The sequence below is a fragment of the Passer montanus genome, unplaced genomic scaffold (genome assembly GCF_014805655.1).
Source record: "Passer montanus isolate IOZ18808 unplaced genomic scaffold, ASM1480565v1 scaffold7, whole genome shotgun sequence".
Classification (NCBI taxonomy): domain Eukaryota; kingdom Metazoa; phylum Chordata; class Aves; order Passeriformes; family Passeridae; genus Passer; species Passer montanus.
The window spans coordinates 16308537-16331465 of NW_024372147.1; the positions used below are offsets into that span (position 1 = coordinate 16308537).

At 40.9% G+C, this 22929-nt stretch overlaps 1 protein-coding gene across 2 annotated transcripts in view; it reads left to right on the plus strand.

Moving 5' to 3' along the window:
• PDE8B (phosphodiesterase 8B) overlaps positions 1 to 22929 on the plus strand; it is a 77923-nt gene that overhangs the window by 4566 nt on the left and 50428 nt on the right. The window contains exon 1 of one of the 2 annotated variants that reach the window (XM_039729613.1): positions 1264 to 1633. The exons of the other annotated variant lie outside the window; for it this stretch is intronic. Coding sequence (XP_039585547.1) covers positions 1322 to 1633 — 312 coding nt within the window. The 5' untranslated portion in view covers positions 1264 to 1321. Of the gene's footprint in view, positions 1 to 1263; positions 1634 to 22929 lie in introns of those variants that run through there. 2 annotated transcript variants of the gene reach the window in all.

Here is a 22929-nt window from a genome sequence, read left to right on the forward strand (position 1 = left end):
GCTGCATCAAGACAGACAGAGGCTAAGGCTTAAAGTCTCTCTAAACTGAGGCATTTTTAGCTGTGAAACCATCACTTATAAGTAAACTGAAATCTAATTCATGAAAGTGCTTCAAAAGCATTAAGAACCAAAAATAACATATTCAGACCATTTTGTAGTATAACATCACAATCCTTGCACCAACCATATTTCACATTTCTAGTATTTTTACATCATTTACTAAAACTAGATGAAGAAACAGTGGTCAAACATCAGGTAATATTCCAAGAGGAAGAAAAGGTATATACACAAGTGTTCATTGGTGGCTGGGTTTTAGATAAATGCTTTATTAGGCAGGAAGCATACTGCTTGGATGACATTACCAATTCTTGAAGGATTTATTATGTGCCATTTAAAACTAAAGATTTAAACTAAAATCTTGCAAAGACTTAAAACCTCCATGTTTAGCTTTACACCTCCTACATAGTTTCACTGTGGTCAATGAAACTATTCACTGTGGAAAGCTAAGAAGGTGTGTAAATCTGTAACATTAAACATTTTTCTTGATTATCTCCAGGGACTGGAAACAGGGATTGGCAGCTATCAGACACCGAGGGTAAAATAGCAACTTGTGTCACTGAATATTGGCTTAATTGAAAAGTAGCATTAAGAATTGTGAAACAATTCTGGCCTTTTTTCCCTAACTTGCAGTGGGTGCTATGTGGCTCTAAACTGCTCCCTTCAGTACCCCCAAACAACTGAGATTTGCTCACCCAAGAGCAGGGCACATTTTGACTGTCAAAATAAGTATTTGTAACTTCTTTTTTTTTTTTTTTAAATATTTAGCATAGCCGGGGTTGCTGGGGACGTGCGTGTGTGTGTGTGTGTGTGTGTAATGTCCCTACGGGAGGCTTGAAAACAGACCCTCTGCCTGGCTCACGAGGGGGCTGCACCACCGATAATCATCCTTCTCACCCTTCTTCTCATGCTTCTCCTCACCCTTCTTCTCATGCTTCTCCTCATCCTGCTCCTCATCCTCCTCCGCTTCCCCCCACCGCAGGTGAACCCAGCCCGGTGGTCGCTGGCGCTTCGTAAGGCGCTGCCGAAGAGGGGAAGGGGCTTGGCAGGTCTGGGGACCCCGGAGGCAGCGCGGGGAGCGGGAGGGGTGACGGGGAGGCGCCGCAGGGGCGGGAGTGGCCGGGGCAGCGCCAGCGGCGGGGTGCGCGGCGCAGGGGCGGCGGCCCCGCAGCCCGGGCGGGCGGCAGGTGGGAGCGGAGCGGAGCGGAGCGGAGCGGAGCGGAGCGGCGGTGCAGCGGGGCGGGCTGGCCGGGAAGGGAAAGGGATGGGCTGCGCACCCAGCATTCACGTCTCGCATAGCGGTGTGATATACTGCCGGGACTCGGAGGAGTCCAACTCCCCCCACCAGACCGCCACGATCTCGCAGGGCACCACCACCCTGCACGGCCTCTTCGTTAAGACAGACGCGGCCGACTCCATCCCCTCCGTCCTCGCCTACCAGAGCCGGCAGCCGCCGCCCTCCGCCGGCCCCCGCCGCAAGGAGCGCAGGGAGTCCGGCGGCGCCTCCGCCCGGTCCAGGACGCCCCACTGCTGCAGCGTCGAGGCGGAGACCCAGACCAGCAGCTCCAGCGCCAAGGTAAGCGTCTCCGCTCCGGAGGCATCTCCTTCGGGGCCGGCGCGGGTCCCCGCCGGCCGCGGCAGAGGGAGGACGGTGCGCGGAGCCAGCGCCCCCCCGCCGGAGGATGCTCGGCGGCGGGATGCAGCTGGCAGGAGCGGTGCCCTGGTGCCCACTGACTCACCGCAGCTGCGGCCGCCGGGCCGGGCCGGGCTGGCACTGCTGCGGGGGGGCCGCCTGAGCTCGCCGGGGGGAGCAGCAGCCGCCGGGCCCCTCGGGCTCTCTCCGCCTTTCTCCGAGCCCGCAGCCTTGGTGCCGCTCCGGGGCGCCCTGTGCTGGGACCGGCCACGCACACCCAGCGAGCGGGGAAAGGGTTTGCTTCGAGCTCTGTGGCCAGCGGCAGAGAGTACGTGGTGCTGGCTTTATGTACTTCGTCCCTTTTTCTTCCCGCCGTATGTGGTTAAAATGAACTGTTGCTTCTCGGCGTGGATGTTCGGCTGAGAAGCGAACCACTGTGGTCTGCACGCGTATGCTGATGCACCTTGCGGTGGAGATGCTCCTGGAGGAGCGGGCGGGGGCTGTGTCTGTAGGGTGCCTGGAAGACTTGGGTCCCCCTCTCAGTGGCTAAGGCAGGCACTGCTGCAACCTGCCTTCAGCGTCTTCACTTAAGTTTAGCACTTGAAAAGAGGTCATTGCGCTGGTTTGGTTGGTTTTGGGGTTTTTTTCATGATGTTTCCTTGGTTTGTTGGGTTGGTTGTTTTTTTGGTTTTTGGGGTTTTTTTTTAATATCAGAGTAGGTGACTTCCCTGGAAGCCTTTTAGAAATTGAATTTTGCTTTGTTGCCCCTTTCTAAAGTTTATTAATAAAAAAAAAAAAAACCAAGAAACAAACTAGTGTCATGATCTTAGCTGCATCTTAGGTTACTTTTCTGTTGTGCTAAGAAAGCAGGTTCTCATGTCGCAAAGTAATTCTAGTATTTTGTTAGAATATCAACAAGAAATTCCAAAGTTATAAAATGTTCCTTAATATTTTAAAAATTCAGAAGTCATCTTAAGGAAAATGTAAGTGGGAAAAATCACAGAAAAAACCCCCAAACACCCCCATAGCCCATTGTCAGTTTGTTAGTTCAAGTGCTGAGAAACTTGTAGAATTGTCTGCAGTCACGTTGACTTTTTTACTCATTCAGATGAAGAGCCTGCATCATCAACAACTGGGATAAAATTCAAGCACGATGAGAGTAAAACAATTCTTGTCTTTCTTGGATTTGTAGATTTATTTTATTTTTTTACTAGTCAGAATGCAATACTTAAGACAAAATATTATTTCTTTTTTAATGTAGAGGAGAGCAAAATCAAAACACTTTTACAATTGTTTTAAGTTGAGAATTGAAAAGAAAATTGGAAGAATTGGGGGGAAAAAAAGGTTTTTTCAGAGTCGTAACTTGGTTCTCAATAGTTGTTTACTATATGTTATTACATTATGTGCTGTTATAAACAAAACATACAGTTATTTAAACTGTGTGTATTTCAGATGTTTTTTAACTTTCTGATTGGCATTGTAATGTTATGAGTTCAACAAGGCCCAGTGCTGGGTCCTGCCCCTGGGTCACAGCAACCCCAGGCAGTGCCACAGGCTGGGGCAGAGTGGCTGGAAAGGACCTGGGGGTGCTGCTGACAGCGGCTGATCATGAGCCATGGTGGGCCGAGGTGGCCAAGAAGGCCAAAGGCATCCTGGCCTGGATCAGCCATGGTGTGGGCAGCAGGGCCAGGGCAGGGATTGTCCCCTGTACTGGGCACTGGTGAGGCCACACCGGAATCCTGTGTCCAGCTCTGGGCTCTTCACTAGACATTGAGGTGCTGGAATGAGTCCAGGGAAGGGAAACAGAGCTGTGGAAGGATCTGGAGCACAAGTCCTGTGAAGAACAGCTGAAGGAGCTGGGGGTGAGACGGAAGCCTGAAGAAAAGAAAGCTCAGGGGGGACCTTCCTGCTCTCTACGACTGCCTGAAAGGAGCATGCAGCCAGGTGAGGGTTGGTATCTTCTTCCAGGCAGCCAGAGACAGGATGAGAGGAAACAGCTTCAAACTGCTCCGAATGTTCAGGTGGTACATCAGGAAGAATTTCTTCACACAAAGGATTGTCACGCATTGGAAGTGACTGGCCAGGAAAGTGATGAAGTCACCATCCCTGGAGTTGTTCAAGAAATGACTGAATGTGGCACTCTGTGCCATGGTCTCGTTGATACAGTGGTGATTGGTCAAAGATTGGATTTGATCTTGGACATCTTTTCAGAGAATCACAGAATTAACTAGGTTGGAAAAGACTTTTGAGATCATCAAGCCCAACCTATGACTTAACATCATCTTGTCAAATAGCCCATGGCACTAAGGGCCGCTTTCTGTCTTTTCCAATCTAAATGATTCTGTGGTTCAGAATTGTGATTATTTTTGATAGCTTCACTTCTTTTTACAAATTATGAGTTTGTTAGGTGTCTGGGATTTTTGAAGTTATTTAACAACTGTTTCAATTATATAGTAGAAATATTTCCATTCTTATAAGAATTAAGATCTGCAAATTTTTAAAAATATTTTAATTTTTTTTTAGTTGAGTTAGAGCTGCCATTCTTACTGCCAGTCCTGGCATGATTTTGTACATCACTAAAGTATTGACTACAACAGGGTTGGGTTATTACAAAACTGTCATAAAAGCAAAATTGTAATCTATACTTGACAGATTATAAGAACTGGAAAAGTGTGGAAACGTGTTTCTGCAATAGTACATGATAACAACAATTATTTCCATAAAAGGTCAAAAGTGAAGAATAATATTATTTATTTTGGTATGGAAAGAGTCTAGAATATACCACTTGGTTTTAGCTGCTGTAGTGCTTGGTTGCATGTACTAGCTATATTGGATATTCCATGCCATATGGCATCACGCCTGGGGAAGGAAGGAGGAGGGCATGGGGGACATTTGGGGCAATGGTGTTTGTCCTCCCAAGTAGCCACTGCACAGGATGGGCCCTGCTCTCCTGGGGATGGATTTACACCTGCCTACCCATGGGAAGGGATGACTTAATTCCTTGTTTTGCTTTGCTCATGTGGGCACCTTTTACTTTACCTATTAAAGTGTCAAAATTAATGAGTTTTGTAACTTTTACTCTTCAGATTCTCTCCCCATCCTCTGGGTGGAGGAGTGAATGAGCAACTGGGGCTTAGTTGCCATCTGGGGTTAAACCACCACAAAACCTCATCTAAGTGTATTAAGGGACAAAACCAATATACTGGCTGTTAGCACTATTATATAGCAAAATAATTGTCTGTTCTGTAACTGCTCAAACCACTTAAACCATGTTGCTTGCTTGTCTTCATTTTGTGTTCTAAACTGCTCTTTAGTTGTTTACACAATCAAGTATTGCACTTTACATTTGATCCTGCCTTTATACAATTCTTTAAAACTCATCCACACTCTGGTATGAATCTATCATTAAAATAAATGAACCTGTAATAATTTCAACCCTATTTAGTTCAAATAAAAAATAAAATAAAAGCCAACCAAAGAAAAAATGATCCCATGTCATTTAAAATATATGGCTTATCTAAACATTACTTTCAAAATCTATTTGATCTATAAGTGTGAGGCCATTTGGTGTGAGGTCCGTGTTACAAAAGATAATTTTTCTTTTTTTCTTTCCTTAACAAAAAGTTCTGAACTGTTCAGAGCATTGAGATGAGTCGGTCCCATCCCTCTCACACTGTTTATGAGTAACCAGTCAGCAGTTTTGAAGGGTGGGTGTCTTTCATCTTCAAAACCTGGTAAACAATTATCTACAGGTTGCCTGACAAAGATCTCAAGTGGACTTGTTATGGGTTGATTTGGGAGAGGACCCACGGTTTCTGGTGCCCAGCCATAAACTCTTAAAGTTCTTGGGCAGAAGCACTCAATTGAAAAAAACAGACATTCCTTCCCCTAGTACCTTCCTTAACAAAGCAAAACAGTATCATGAAAAGAACGAGTGTTAATATCTCAAACGTTCTATCAGCTTTCTATAAAGATACAAGGCGTTTAGCTTCCATCACAGAAGCACAACAATGAGCTGAGAAGATGCTGACTGTATAATGCTGCTTGACCCATTGCTCAGTTATTGCAGGTTCTGAAGTGCAGCAGTACCAGCTGTTTAGCAATAAGTAAACAGTTTTTTGGACACTTCCTTGGGGATTTGAAAATGCAAAAAAAATGCTTACCTTATATATCTTTGCATCTTTTAATTGTGGCCAAATCTTAAGCAGAAGTTGTGAAAAGTTCTGATTTTCTTGAGTATCTTGAGACTTCAGCATTAGCAAAACTTTACAGCAACAGACAAGTTTCAAAGCTCATGTTGCTAACATATTAGCTAGATGGAAAAAACCTACAAAAAACTTGAAGGCTTCCATTGATTATCATCATTATCATTTTTCTTCTTGAAATTACAAGAACAGCAGGTGTAATGATTTGGTCCTTCTTATGCTGTCTTCTTTGTAGAAAAGAAAGACTTGTTTATGAGCCTCTCTTGAGCAGTCACAATAGCAATAGATTTTGACAGTTTTCAGGCTTTTCTGTAGCAAAATAATTATTAGAAGCAAAGCTCAAGAATAAGCAAAAATACAGTGGGATAGTATCTCTTACCACCATTGGCTGTGTTAAGCTCCAAGGTGGAAGTGTGGGCACATAACCTTCTCTTCAAAATGTCAAGGACCTAGGTGGTTTGTTTGTTTGGTTGGTTGGTTGGTTGGTTTTTGTTTGGTTTTTGTGGTTTGTTGTTGTTTTGGTTGTTTTCTTTTTTTGTGTGTGTGGGGAATAAGTCAAAGACTGCAGTTGCCAAATACAATTTGGAGAACATCAAGAAATCTAGACACTGAGAGAGTTGCATCAGGTTGGTAAGTCCTGTAGAAAAACAGTCATGAGTATTGCCTTGATTTCAAATACAATTGTCTTTCAAGCAGTACCACATATAAGAAAAGTCAGGGTACTTCTTGCACTTCTTCTTGCATTTCTGGTTTTATTTGAGGTGTGCTAAGGTTTAACTGGCTAGTAGTAGGTTCTGTGGCATGTGGAACATGGCAGATGTAGTGCAGACTTAGAAAATAAACCTCCCAACTCTGTAACTTAGTGTGATGAAGGTCCATTTCACAACTCAGTAGGACACCTGAGACATAAGGCACCTCTTGAACATAGCTGAGGTCTGAGTTGGTATAAAAAAATTGAGCAGGCCAAAAAGTGTTGAAATATGTTACAGTGCAGGACCTTGCTAATTTAGGCTAGCTGTTTTCTGAGAGATGCTGGCCTGAATAGCTCTTACCATAAAGAAAATTACTAGTATAGAGGTGTTATTCTGTGACTAAGCCCAGACATCTTAAAATGAATACAGTAAAAGGACTTTTTCTGCTCTGTCTCTGACCTTTTCATTCCTCCTTCAAATGATGCAGGTGAACTTCAGCAAGCACTGCAGTTATGCTCTTAAGCAGTGCTAGATAGAGGAACTGTTACAGAACAGATAAAACCTTTTCTTCAGAAAATATTATACCACCTGGCAAAGAGAAGCCTGATTATTGACTTCACATTGGGTCATGCAACATTGTGGACTTCCAAAACCTCTCTGGATGATATGCATTTATATCACTAAATATAAAATGAGCTCATGTGCATGTGCACACACACATATAAGAAAAGAGAATTGCTGAAGGCTTGTAAGAGAACAATGAGCCTCAATAGTTTCATCAGTAGAACTCAACAAGTCCAGGACCTCTCTAAGTCCTTCAGTAAAAATTTATTTTGAGACTTTGGCTTTCAGAGCCCAAAATATCAAGTGGCTTTAAATTGACCGTAGCAGCATCTACGTTTCCCCTTTTACTGTTTGATATGCACAAAATGAGATGGAAGTTTTATCTTTCGAGTAGTTTAGTGTGAATGTTTCAACATTTTCTCTATTGTATATCTAACTTTTCTAAAAGTGCCTTTGGTGAACACTGGATGTACCTGTGTGGCTGCTAGAAAATAACATGTGAAGTGTTTTATGATGCAGCCAAGTTTACCTTCTTTTGGTGAGTCTTGTCCAGCCCAGGATTATAACTTAAGGAAATCAACAATCACATTTACTCGTGTAAAGACCAAAGCACAGAGCATTGTGAAGAGCAACCTGTATGTTTGAAGTGGTTGAGGACATGAGCTTACAGCTAACAATTCCACCTGATGATCTCTTGTGTTGCACTGTCTCCCTCTGGCACAGATCAGTAGGTGCATTTCTAGCCCAGAAAGTCACCTTGCTGCAGGGCAACACAACACCTGGCTGTCCCCTTGCTTCTCTGAGGGCGTCTTCTCTGGTGCAATCTCACAGACCATAAAGAAGAATGAGCTCATTCTGCAGGAGCTTTCACAGCTCCTCCAAAAGACCAGTGATTTTGGTTTATGAAGCTTGAATCACCTTTCCCTCTATGTGAGGAAGAAGCTCTCTGCAAAGATACATTGTTAATTCTGAGTTACAGTGACATCCTGTACAGCTTTTTGGTGGCAGTGTCTACTCCAGGTAACTATCTTCACTTGAGAGGACCATTAGTCCATTTGCCAGTGAACTTTATTTTTCCCTTTCAGTTCAGCCATTTGTGTTAACCACAGCCCCATCCTTCAGCATCCAATTATTTATAAACGTCTTTCCCACCCGTGTTGTCAGCTGTAAAAGAACAAAATGCATTAGAGACATGCTGTTCCTTTGTATTACCTCTGACTCTTTGAATAGCGAGGTACTCTGGAGAATAGTTTTTAAAAGTCCATGTATATCTCTACTCTGTAAATCTCTGACTTGGCTATCCAATGCCAAATATTTCATATCTTGGATGTAGAAAGGGTAGAGTGCAGATTTATGCTGAGAAACCCCTTAGCTAAATGGTGCTACTTCAGAAACTGTCTCAATATTAAACTCTTAATAATGTGAGTTATTCACTTTGAAAATGCATGTCTAATTTTGATGTAGATTTACAATTCATTGACCTTTTGCCCTGAATTCAGATTGTATCTGAGGCAACTTTTGGTCCAAAAAGATGGGAAAACTGGACCAATGCAGTTGGTTTCATAGCATGGAAGAATGGAGCAGGAATTGTAAAGATCTGGGCCACCTGGACTCCAGTACACAGAATTCACAGACAATACAGCCAGGTGTGAATGAGTGTATAGATATTATTAAATCACATTTAAGTAAGAATTCCAAAGGAACAATGGATAGTTGAGAGATTCTGCATCAGTAGGGTCAGTAACATCCACTGATGAAATGGGCAGAAGGGAGTTTTGAAGCAATATATGTAGTAAAAATCAAGCTATTCAACATCTGTTTGTAAGCCTAGCAGAAACTGCTCACAGTCAGTTTTCATATAGAGCTGTAGCCTGTCAGATTTAATTACAATTCATTTGTTTATATTTGGAAGAGTGAGGTCTGATTCCTATCTTGTTATATCCATGTTCTCATCAAATAGTGATATAGTTACAGGTGCTATACCTGTCAGTGCTGTAAAAAAAAAAAAAAAAAAAGCCAATGTAATTGAATGTGGAATTAAACATGAGGTCTCTGGTGTTAGCTTGGGAGCTGCTTCCAGCAGTCAATTTTCCCTTTTCTCTTGGGTTGCCCATTTTGCTACAAGAACAGTGAGAGAGGCTTTCCTCCTCCCCTGCTGCAGATTTGGAAGGCTGTCTGAGGGCACTGTGGACTTGAATGTTGTCAGTGGTCATTGTTCTCCTGCAATTATTGTGTCCATTATGAAATGCAATTTATCAAACCATTGTGTTAGCCCGAAAACCAAGAAACCTCTTTTAGGAAAAGAGAGAGAAAATTAGGTTTAGCTTTTTGTGTGTGTTCTTTTCCAAAGTTAATCAAATTTCTTCTGAGACCCCAGAATAGGTGTTAATGTGATGACTCAAGTGTTTTCTGGATAGACACCCAAGCTCAAGTCTCTGTTTTGAAAGTGTCTAAAAAGGTTCTCCCATGTGAGTACTCTTCTTCCTGGACTGTTGGCTATTGTGAGTTTCTCTTTCTCTTGCTTTTAAGATTGCTTCCCTGAAATCCATGCATTCCAAAGAGTCCTGCCTGATGAATCACTACTTCCTCTTTGTCACAAAGACAATCTTTCTTAAATAGCTGTTTAATTATATTGTGAAAAAACATCAAGGTTTCAGAAAGGGTGGTTATATTACATTCCAGAATAAATCCATTCACACGTGTTAAATGTTTAGGTCTGTGTAAATGCTCCAAGCAGTGTTGTGGCTCATGGAATAAGTCAGTAACTGCCATGTCAAACACCTTGCCATGGCCTTGTTTTAGGCTGCTGCATTTTACCTCAAATTGCAATGTGAAGGAGATAGGATAGCAAGATAAAAAAGTTAAGATTTCTTGCATTCTCATGGTCATGGTGCACTGATCTGCAGCTGCTGGACAGTGCTCCTTCCCCTTGGAGCTCTGGATGGCAGCCACAGCATGCTGAGAGAAACCTGGGAAATCTTTGGCTACCTTTGTTCCAAATACATCAGAAAGGTCAGCTGGAGTACTGTGATGGTGTGGGGGGTGGTTAGAGAAGAGATGGATGAAGTGAAGGTCTGAGATGGGCTAAGCAGGTGAGGTGTCATTGTTCAGGTAGTAAAATAAAATATCAATCTAGCCAAGCTGGGGTGGTTGTGGATGGGTCCTGTGTTATGGGCTGGAGGAGGTCAGGGCAGAGACATGCCAAAGGGAATGGGGCTTAAGGGGTGTGTGGGTAGAGAGGTGTTTTGGGGGGAAATTAAAGTCTTTTCTTGGTGGCACTGGAAGTCTTTGATGCTTAGGAATCTTGAGGAGATGTGATGTCCAAATTTAGAGATTTCTGTCCAAATCTTAGAGCTGCTCAACAAAAACATATCTTTACCATTCCCTGCTGCTGCAACAGGAATTGCCTAGATGATGATCTGTGCAGAAAACTGTAGTATTGTATCCACTGCTGCCTAAAGTCACTTGTTAGTCTGTGCTTCTCTCCATTTTATTAACAAGCCCATCACAATAGCAGAGGATTCCTTCTGCATCTTATAGTCAAACGTTTGAAAGCAAGAGAGAAGTATCTAATATTAGTCTAGACAAAATGAAGATCACTAACCACCTGTTTTCTGAAGGAAGTTTTGACAAAAGAGAGACAAAGGGATTCTCCCCAAAACCAAAATTACAATAACAAAATAACACCAAAGCAAAACAAGTTAACACTAAGAACCAAAATTTTTCCAGCATGGTGATACTACTGATATAACTGGCTTTAGTATAACTTCTGTGATAACTTTGTTAAATGGCAGCATGCACTCTTATATTGCCATCCCAATTAGGAGAGTATTCACACAATATGTTAGCTCTGTGAGTCTGGTGCATGGGAATCATTTAAACTTAATGGGGATTTTTTAATTTCAAATGTAACTTTGTATAAATGGCATAATATTGTTTAGTGCAACAGTTTCTTTGATACATTCTGGAATTTTTTTTGTTTCAGTGTGACAGAGCTTCTACTACTCTAGTCCTTTAGGTGAGATTGGATTGAGCAACAGAACTGGGGTTTCTTTTTCTCACACCATTAGTGGGTTAAAAACAGTGTGTATGATAGATTTATTAAGGCTCACACTCAAGACAAGAGCTGTACAAGTCTTAAAAACAATATATTTTAAATGTCTTAATTTTAAGTTGGATTCTGTGCATCCTGGTGGTAGAGATGTCAAGACTTTTTATTTCAGGTTTATGAAAGTGAAATACAAAATTATTGAGAACAGAAAAACTAGTGGGACTGACGAGTATTACAGTCAACCAGAATGGGTGTCTGTTTGCAGGTACACATGAACAAGAACAGCTGATGCACATACAGATCTCTCTTGGCCCTCTGGCATTTTAGTGGCTTAGGAACTATCCATACAGTTCAAAGAGTTCAGTAATGAACTGTCTTCAAAGAAGGGAATCTTTTTCATGGGTTCCACTGCATTTATACAAGAGGCTATTTTTAGATGAAGCATTTTTTGCCCCTTTGGAGCTATAAGACATCTGTGACCTCACCTTAGATTTGAAAAATCTGCTGTGCTGGAAGTAGCTCCTTTAAGGGCATCCTTTCATGTTTGCTTTATTGTTGTTTTTCATTTAGTTGCAAGTATCTGCAGACCTATAGAGAGTTTTAAACTGGAAAAGGTGCTGTATTTCTGTAGCTCACATGTGAAGTCTTGTCAGAGAATAGTGTTTTCCTTCATGGCTGATGCACATGATTGCCCATCAAAGGATGACCCTTGATCATCTGATTTTTTTTTGGTATCATTTCCTATCACTGAAGAAAAAGAAGCATTTTATTTCAAAATCTAATGAATGATCTTAAAATACAGTGTTTACTGTACAAAACAATGTTTAATGATACAACATAAAAACTTGGTATAATTTTGCACTTCCTGCCCCAGTGTAGAAATGTGAAATGCATACATATAGTCCAGTAGTAAAAAATCAGAAGTCGCTATTCCATACGTTAGAATGCAAATCTTGCATCTGGAAAGATAACACTGACATCAGTGAGATGATGATCTGGCTTTTTTTAGATAGGCAGTGGGCAAAAGGCTATTCAAATTTTCTGAAAATTTCTCCACATTTTATTTTTAATTTAATGGGAATAAAGGACTGGGCTGTAACACATTCTCTTGTGGCTAAGGGGCTAACAGGGATGAAAACAGCTGGCATTATACCTCCTACACAGCCCTTAGCTATTTTAGCCATATTTGGGCTGGGCAGTGCTGCTGCTCCAGTTTGCCTGTTCCTAACTCTTCCCTGATTACTGTTCAACATTTCTTGGTAGGTGAAGGAGGAAGTGGCCAGGCATTGGTGCAGTATACAAGATTTGCATCACTTGGAGATGTCAGCAGTGCTTCCTTTCATTGATCTGCCACTCTCCCTGTCACAGGATTTTTGTTTTTCACCTGTTTTTTCAGCATAGGATTGAGGAAGTGAACACATAGGAAGAGGATAATTTGTCTTCTTTGAACAATGGGAGATTTTTTTGTATGTTTGTACATATATTTGCTGTATTCTCATCTGCAGGTTGGGTGAGCCATCTACTGGCATCTTTCTTCCACTTTTGGTTGACTTTATTCCCAAAATACATTTTATTTATTTTATTGCCCCTCTTCTTGCCCTTTAGAATAGTTGCACAGGTATTGCCATTACTGAAAATGGGATCAAAGCAGGATACATTTAAATGTGTGAATTTCTTGGTTCTTTTTGGTCACAGCCTGCTTCTACCAGCTGCTAAGTATCTTCAATCATTCTTCCTCCCTCTGAAGGAGGGTTGTTCTTTGTCTATTCCAAGTATTGTCTAAACTGACTAATATGTGACAATATAGGTATCTCTTCTTTTTTACTATCAATATGCATATCATGGACAGGAAAAATCATGGCATAAATGTGTGACAGAAAACGGTACCTTCATGCTGCCTATCACAGAATTAAGTGTAAAACAGGGAAGAGCCTTCTGTGCATCTTCTCTAAACTCCTTCCAATTTTTTCCTGCTTGCCTTCTTACAAAATTCATTTGGCAACTCACTTGTTTACTAATAGGAAGTTAGTAAGAATTGGATTTTCTGTTTACTTGAAAATTTTGATTCAACAAGAGAAGTATTTCAACTACAAAATTCTGGGGAAAATGTTTCATTTATTCATACATTAGAACTTACTATAGTCAGTTTGAGATTCTGGTTATACTTTGATAAAAATGTTCACCTGATTTACTGCTTCTTCAAAAGGCTTTATTTCTAATACATTAATATCTTCTATTAGCTGGGAGGATCCAGCTGAAAAATTTCTCCCTATGTGGTACTGCTAACTTTACTTCATGCTGCAGTGCAGAGGTCCAAAGGCATGTTACCATAGAGATACCCACAGTAGTTTTAAACCAACTTTAGGTTACTAAAGCTTGAGTGCTAATGATTACTGCAACATCAGCTGTGGAATGCACACTGTCAGGATGGATACAGGCTTCAGCAGCTGACTACACCTAACTACAGCCCAGTGATGTTCCTTTTTGAGGCTGGAAGCATAGGACTGAGACCTTACAGCTCTTGCTGAGACTTAGCCACTCTTGTACTAGAGCACCTGATCAGGTGCATAAGCACCCCAACTGCGCCACTATTATAAGGGAGAAGTAGGTGCCTTGAGCAACTAGATCAGATCTAAAAAGGTCTCCCCAAATGGAACTGCAGTGCATGCTGCTCTTCTTTGTTCGGTAATTGACATGGGTTTTTTTAACTTTTTGTGATGATGTATTTCACACCTTGGACAGAGGTTGCATTGTTAGATCAATATTCAGGGTGAAAAATAAAGTGATTATTTACTCATCTCACCATCAGCTGTAACATCTTGTATGTAGTTACAGATTTGGCTCCACTGTGTGTTTAATGCTTGCAGATGTGTTCAGTGAGCACATACGGAAATGGAATTTCATTCCCTTTTGAAGAAAAAGATAAAGTGAAGCACTAAGGTGAAGAATTTAGCAATCAATCTTTAAATAAATATGGTTTCTTATTCGGTTTGCTTCTGATCCCAAATCTGTCAAAAGAAACTAAGTGAGGTGGATGAGTAGGCTGTTGCTGGTTCTGTTGTCATTATGTTTCTTTTCATGAAGAACCAGGTCATACGAGGCAGCACACGGATGAAATGCTTTCCTGTTATTACTGGCAGCAACAGAAGGTTAAAGTGTGTGACAGTGGGTTGTGTATGTTCTGCTGTACATATAAACTCATGAAGACTGCTGTGCTGCTTCATGCTGTATGCATTTCAGTGAGAAGTAATAATCTCAGGTAGGAACAGCTGCAAGTCTACCTGTCAGGAGCAACATAGAAAATCAGCAAACCAAGCCATCTTAAATAAGATGGGCACTCTTGCAGCTGTTTCATTTTCTCAGAATCAGTCCTTAAAGTAGTAGTTAAATGTGTTTATAAATATTTTTGAATTAGAGTGTATTTATCCTATTTGTACAGTCACAACCTCTTCACTAGTCATCCATGATAATAGAATAATTTGTCATGGGTATCAGTGAAATTGCTGTGTTCATAGTGTAATCTAGTTACTTGAATGTGAATAAAGACTGTGCAAACCTGTGTCTAAACCTGTGTAAATACTGCACTTTTTGGCAAGTATCTCATGTAACAAAGAAAATTCAAAGTAACCAATATGCATAAGAAATGCAGGAATCGTTTTTATTTGCTGTAAGCATAAGTAAGGCTTCTTCATTTTCCCAATGCAGTAACACGATCAATAACTACAAAATTATTGCATTTTCTTATGTACAGAAGTAGGGTAAACTCTTTTATGATCTGCTATAGGAAAAGTTTGAAATTTCAGTGTTCCAAGCTCTGACATGGCCCAATGCCTTTCATGCTGTGGTTTTTGCCTCCCCAGAGAACACTGAGGAGACACTTTCTGCTTTGGGATGAGGATTCCTGCAACACCACAGAGGTTGTCTCAGTGTGACCAAGTGGGAGCAAACTCCACTTGAAGGGTAGTTTCCAATACACAGATGAAGATCCCACTCCCCAAAAAAAGGGAACTGTGCCTAGCCTTGCCTTTAGCTTGCCTTTGTAGACTTACAAATATATGTTTCTTAGCTTACTCATGGTAAATGTTTTGAGGCAATCATATTTTGAATGTGGTAAAACTGACTGAATAATTTAAAAAAATACCTCTGCATACATCATTATTGAAATTAGAATGCAAGATTAGAGAATGGCTTTTCTTTTAATCTTTATTTTTAATGGCAAAGTATATTTTTGGAGTATTGTTTTAATGAAGTGAAATATAAAAAAAGCCAGTTAATACAAAGACATTTCATTTAAACTTTTATGGGACATACATATGGATATATGTATGTCTCTGTTGGAGCTGCAAGGGGAATTGAAACACAAGAAACTTCCATACCATGAACTATTAAGCATAAGCCAGCCCTTCAGACTCTTATGGGGAAATGGTATTTTCTCAGCATTTTGTTTGTACTCAATACACATTTTCTTAAAAATTGATGCTGAAATGGGTCAGCAGTGCACATTCCTATAACCTCCCCATAGTTCTCATCACTAGCAAAATTACTTCTCACCTTCTTTCTCATCTTTCTGATAACTTTTGTGGGGGTTCTTTTCCTGACACCTGCACTTGTCCTCTAGAGTACACAAGACAAATCCCCATTTCAGAACAGATCTCTCTGCATGGTAAGTACACCATGCTGACTGTAAAATTTGCTTTAAGTCTATCAGAGTTGTTGTCTCTGACCTACTGCAGATTCATACCTACTGCAGTGGTGTGTCAAGGCCACTTGTTTTTTAGAGTACACAAGGCAAATTCCCATTTCAGAACAGATCTGTCTGCATGGTAAGTCCACCATGCTGACTGTAAAATTGCCTTTAGGACTATCAGAGCTGTTGTCTCAGACCTACTGTGGATTCAGGGTATGTTGATTCACACCAGCTTTGAAAATACAATTATATCCACCTAGAAGACTTAAAAATATCTTTGCTTTATTTTTAATGAAAGTTTTCTGAATAATCTGTATCTGTAATGTGGTGGTCTCTATGAAAAACATAATGACTGCAAATTACAGAATGTGTCAGACTGTGCTGTGCTTCTCAGCTATATATAAAAAAGGAGGTAGTGTTCCATGGTGCACATAGCAAGAGTTCCCAGCAACAGTACAAAAATAAGCAAAAGAGCTTTTTTGGGAAGATTTATAAGTAAAAATTACTCCTGTGTGTTTTGGAAATGTCTAAGGCCTTCAGTAGGGAATGGATGTGGGAGGTGTCACACGTGCTTACATTGGTCTGGTACAAATTATCCTGTGTTGACCATTCTCAGAGACATGATGTTAGTTTGGTGGCTTGATATGACCCTCTGCAGCTGTTATGTCTTTGCAATCCTGATCTTCATTGAAGCCTGACTTAGCAAAATATTTAGGGGCACAAGTAGAACAATCCAGCTTGACTGGAAAAACCAGAGCACCCATTTGACTTAACTTTTTCACAGGGTCATTGCACCCAGAAGTCTAAAATAGCCCTGGGGTGGTTATGACACATGTCTGGCAGCAAAATTTGGAGCAGTTGGTTAGCTCCATGCCATTGAGGTATAAAAGGGGAAAATAGGATTTCTCCAAGTACTGCATATGTGAAAATTCATTGTTTAAATAATTTTATATAGATCTGAAGACTTGAGGTCTAAATTCTGTGAGGACTAGTAATGATATATTTGCAATGCCAAAACTGAAAGGGTATGGCATGCTCTTTTGTTAGTCAGTGTGAGGATCCAGCAATCTGCATTACCTCTTCACCACAGGTTTTTACAGGTGGGACTAGTGAGCAAGTCAGAGTGTTCTGTATGTCCCCAGAAATGAACTTTTTATGTTCTTTGACTGTAACAATTACAAACATTTTGTTACAGAGGAGAAGGCCTCCCAGCCCAAAATCTCTTATTTGCTTTTGGGAAAGCATTTGACCTTTAACAGCAACTTGCTATGTGAAGTAAAATGTAAATTCTGGACTCTTGGATCAGAGAGCTGGCCCTTGCAATTGTTGGAAGCCACCTCCTGTATCCCCTTCAGTTTCATCAAAGCCTTGAAAAAGTTTATTTCTGGTCTCTGATTTACTGATGGGAGTCCTAAGCTGTCATGTCTGCTTTTTCTGTTGTATTCAGCTAAGAAACTTCTAACAGATAGCAACATAGCTCTTTGTATTGTTCTAATTTCACCTCATTTCTATGACTCCTGCAGTCAAGGCTCTCTGCTACCCTATCTATCTTGCAGCTGGCTTTTTCCTCCAGTTTTTTTTAATAGCTTTGCCTGCGGCATCCAACAAACCCTTTTCAGCAGTCTTGAACAGGACTAGTTTATTAAATTATTTCTCTTGAAAATGTATGATTTTATATGGGTTTATATATTTTTATATAACTATTTAAATATTATATTATTTCAAATATGGTTTTATCTGCACTCATTTTAGAGTGACCCTGTATGCTTTATAAAATTATATTGTATTGCATCTTTTGTTCAATATATCTCAATGTTTTTTGTTCTTCCATAGAACTCTGTCACAGAGTGATACAGAGTAGTACAAGTGGCCTGAAAGCACTTTACCTGCTCTCTTGGCATCTCCTTTCCCTCAGTTTATGACAAATATTTCTTAACTTCTTTGAAAACTGAATGGGACCCAGTAAGAAACTTACAGAAGTTACTGTTTCCTGTCTTGTGACATGCACTTGTAATAAGTACAGTATTGACAGGGAATACAACATATTCCCCTGCAGAGTGCCTCCAAAGATAGCTGTAAAATAAAGAGATATATGAGAGACGTATATAAGGGAAAACTCAGCAATAGCTTTTTCTGTTGTAATCTCATGGACTGTAGTGTAACAACGTGAATAATTTATGCATAAGCAGTTATTCATTGGAGTTGAATGATACAGGGTCTAACCCACTGAAGTGAAGACATCATGTCTTATAAAGTCTGTGGTGGTAAAAATGTTTGGCTGTGAATTGAAACTAAAATATTTGATGGCTTTCAGGGGCTGGATTCCACAGTTCATGGCAGGTATATAGTTCCTATTGCTTAGTAAGGGCTTAATTCAGTGAAATCCTGAACATTTGGGCTGTGATTCCTTTAACTGTACAAGAAGCCCTTTTCGTCTCCAGAAACGTTGCTCATAAAATAGAATTAAACAATTGCTGAGCTGGGTTCAGCTTCTGCAGTATAAGGTGCATTGAAACTAGGCAATTGCAATTCTTCTTTGGGGAGAGAAAATTTGGCAGTTAACATTGCACATAGCAGGCAGAACTTCCGCTTTTGATTCTTAAGGGTGGAAGTTCATGCTGTGCATGTGCAGAAGCCATGGGAGAAAATTTATTGGGAAGACATTTGCAAGGGGGTCATGCTTCCCTGTGTGTGCAATTATTTTTTCTCTTCTCAGTAATGTGTTGTTAGTAAGAGGCATAATTACATCCTCATAATGGGCAATCCTAATGGTAGACAAAAATGACTATATTGTGTTCAAAGATATGTCAGTACATAAAAACTGGAGTAGCAGTAAGAGGTCTCTGTAGAACATTTGCATGAGTCTTGTAATGCTGGGTCTGAACCGTGGCACTTAATTTAATAGCACTTCTCCTTGGTAAGACTGGAACAAAATGTCAAAAAAAATACTTTTTCCAGAAAGCTTTTCATTTCACACACACACACTGTGTAAGTAGTGATAAGTAATACCAAAATTATTATTGCTTATTGTGTAAGTAATAATTTGCACTGCTTCAGCAGACCAGGTGAAGGTCTATTGTATGCCTTCTTTGCATGCTTTTGCAGAGCTTATTTGGATTGCAGCCGTATGCAAAAGTTAAATCCTAAAATCAGCTGCTTATCCTACCTGCCTTTATATGAATAGAATAATGGCAGTCAAATTTTCATGACTGCATTCAAGTTTGTAAGACTGGGTAACTAAGTTTCATCAGAGTATTTGATGTTTCTGCGAGGTATGAATTCTTCAGGTGCATCTAACACCTGCTTCTCTGTTCCTCTGTGTCAGAGCTTCCCCTTTCTCTACCACTTCATGTGTGTCACTTATACCTACCTTGTATAAATACTCCTACTCTTCCTCACTCTTCATGTCTGTTTGGGTAGGGCTTGTAGGATCACTCAGCCCATGTGTCCTATTATTAAAGTCTTTTGGCTTTGAGAATTGTAAAATAGGTGAGACAACCTTTGTAAACACTTTGGTCTTGGGCGACAAAACACGGAGGGTGGAAATGCTGGGTTTGGGTAACATCTATTGTGGCTGAGTTTGATGACTCACAAGTGGGCAAAGCACTGTGCATATCACGGAGTGTGATATCTGGATATCAGTCTTGGAGTATTTGAGACATGACTGCTGCTGTCTCAAATAAAATGATTAGTTGCAGTGGCTTTGTCAAAGCTAGAATAGAAACTTGGACTGAATTAAATGTGTTCATGAATTATTCAGTCAGCATAAGAGCCTTGGAGCTGTTTATTTTGATGAGAATTTGGCTTTAATTTTTATCGTCTGCACAATTTTTAGTGTGAGACATGGCACAGACTTTCATGTTGATAATTTGTAGTTGCACAATAACAGACAGTGCTAAGCTGGAGGCTTTGTTGCAGGAGACAGCATCACTTCTGATACATGAGGTGGTAGGGTCTGCTCTGGGAATAATTCAGTTTGTGGATTTCTAAATAAAGGGTCAATGGCAAAATAGTTAATTTTGACACATATTGAAATGCTTGTTTTGGATTTTAAAGTCAGTGTTAGACTGTAATGAGAAAAATGTCCATAGGTGTCTGTTATCCTATAAACTTGGGAAGATTTAATTTTTGTTTTATTGGTATTTGTACTGTGAATTTGCAATTTGTGTGTTGTTGGGTTTTTTATTTTGTGGAGGTTTTGGGATATTTTCAGTAGAGTTCCTAGGCATAATTCTAAGACATATCTTGTGGATGCTAATGTTTTCATGAAAAGCCAAACTAGTTGTTTTCCATTGCTTGCTCCCAAATTCAACAGTCAAGACAGAAGTGCTGCAAAACAAATGCTCTCTGACAGTGTGAAGGAGCAGGGAGGAGAGAACATTATGTTTTCAAAGGACATGTATCTGTCCTTTATGTACAATGTCCTGTTCTTCACTGGAGTTTATTTTGGTTTTGTAAAATGTAGATCAAAGTTCAATGCTGAGGGTTTTTTTCTAACTGCAAGACAATTCAGAAAACTTCAATAAATGACTCACTCTCATCAGAACATGCTTGTTCAGGGTTTTGTTGGTGTTTTTTTTTGCTTTTTTTCTTTTTTGTTCCAGCAAGAGGAGTATAGTGGTTTGTAGAGGTTTTAGGCTGAGATAGTATGTAGGTAGCTTTCAGGAGCTGGCAAAAGAAGATAGGAACAGACCTCTTTGAACCAGGAAAAAAATCATTCCAGCAATGCCCACCCAAGAGAAGAAGTAAGAGAGGGTAATAAAAAGCCAACGCTCTGATGGTGACATCCATCCTGAAGAAGCAGCCTAGGGCTGGTGTTAGTAGTATCTTCAGTGAATAGTGTTGGAGAAATGGTAGAGCAAAAACACACATGTTGGTTTTGCGTGGCCTGGTTTTTGTAGTGGGGGCCACAGAGGTGGCTTCTGTGAGAAGCTGCCAGAAGCTTCCACCATGTCTGGCAGAACCAGTCCCTGATGGCTCTGAGGATGGACATGCTGCTGGCCAACCTGGACCAGTTAGAGATGTTGGTAATGTCTCTGTGATAACATAATTAAGAAGAAAAAAAAAACAACAAAGTGGGCACAATTTTTCCTAGCCAGAGAAGAGGAGGAGGTGAGAACATGTGAGGGAAACAACATGGAGACTCCAAGGGCAGGGGGGAAGGAGGGCAGGAGGTGCTCCAGGCACTGGGGCCGAGATTCCTCTGCAGGCTGTGGTGAGACCAGGGTGAAGCAGCTGTGCCCCTGCAGCCCATGGGGATCCACGGGGGATGCAGAGATCCACCCACAGCCCGTGGGGGAGCTGCCCATGCTGGAGCGGGTGGATGCCTGGAGGAGGCTGTGGTCCAGTGGGAGACTCTATGGAGAGAGGGGGCCCTGCTTCCAGGCTGGAGCAGCCTGTCCTGGGAGGACTGCACCCTGTGGAAGAGTGATCATGCCACAGCAGTTTGGGAGAACTGCTGCTCATGAGATTGGAACCATGCTGGGGAAGTTCACAGAGAACCGTGTCCTGTGGGAGGGACCCCACGGCCTCACAGGGGAAGGACTCCTCTCCTGAGCAGCAGAAGAAAACCTCGGGTGATGAACTGACCAAAATCCCCACGCCCTGTCTCCCTGTGCTGTCAGTGGGAAGGAGGGAGGGGTTGGGGGGAAAAGGTGTTCCTTAAGGGCTTGTTTTTACTTCTTATTATCCTACCCTGATTTTGTTAATAATAAACTCGATATCTTTAATTTTAGACTATTTTGCCCTCAGAGTGTTTTCTCCTGGTCATTATCTCAGCTCATAAACACTTCATGAAATTTTCTCTCTTCTGTCCAGCTGTAGCAGGGAGGGTGAATGAGAGGTTTTCATGGGTGCCTGGCATTTGGCCAGTGTCAAACCATGACACCACAGCACATACCTTGAGTCAATTTTTTTTTTCCCTTTTAACCTTTGTGATAGAGTCCATAATTACCTACATGTGCACTTGCACACCAGGATTTCAGGTGCTGCTTCTGACTGCTCTCACACTGTCAAGGGGCATAATCTTAGTGATTTTGTTTATTTTCAGTAAAATGCTAAATAGTCTATTCTAAACAGCAAAAGCCAAGACAACTACATTTTTCAGGTTTTACTACTGGAAGAGTAACATTAAATTAACTGAGGTAGGTAACTCAAGTGTATGTAGGTAACTTCCAGATGCTTTTTCTTAATCAGTGTTTGGAAGGCAACGTAAATTTTGCATTTTAAAATGATTGTTTGATTGCAGATTAGCAGTACACATCACAAGTTATGAGTATTTACCTAGGCCAAGAGGTGATGGAAGACTGTCATGACTATTTAGCTAATATCTTCCTGCAAATTATGTTCTATCTGTTTCTGTTCATATTTCTATGGTTTTATTATCTGAAATATCCAGTACTGAAACTCACTTCTTGGGGTTTTTCTATCAATTTTAACAGCCATGCCCAAGAATTGATCTATTGTATTAAACCATAAGCCTGTCTGCCTGTTACCTTGTCTTGGGCAAGTGTAAAGAGCCTTAGGAACAGAGAGAAAAGAGGGCAGATGGAGAGGGATCACTCCCTGGGCCTCTCTTAACTTATAACTGAAAGGCCTGTGAGTTGAGGTTATGTTCCTACTGATGTGTTCTGCAGCAGCACAGGGGCCTACCTTTGGTGAGTTTTGTTTAACTGCTCTTTTAACAATGCCCCTTCCAGTGGCCTGCTCTAAGTGCAAGCATCAAATTTCTTGTGTTGGGAATACTCTTGGTGAGTCATTCTTCATTCTGCTCTATGCTGCTCCTGATTTCATAGGTACCTGTTCAGTTCCTTAGGAAGCTCTCTTCCTAGAAGAAGCAGCCTAAGATTCTTGAAATGTCATTATTATTCTTGTTGCTTTCTCTTCACTTTTTCTAGTTTTTATTAATTGATCTCAAGGAAAGCAAAAGATTATGTACAACATTGAAAGTGTTGGTTCACCATAAATTTACATGGTAGTATAAAGTTTTTTTTGTTTGGATCCCTGTTGCTCTCCTCACACTGGTTGCTTTTTTGACTACC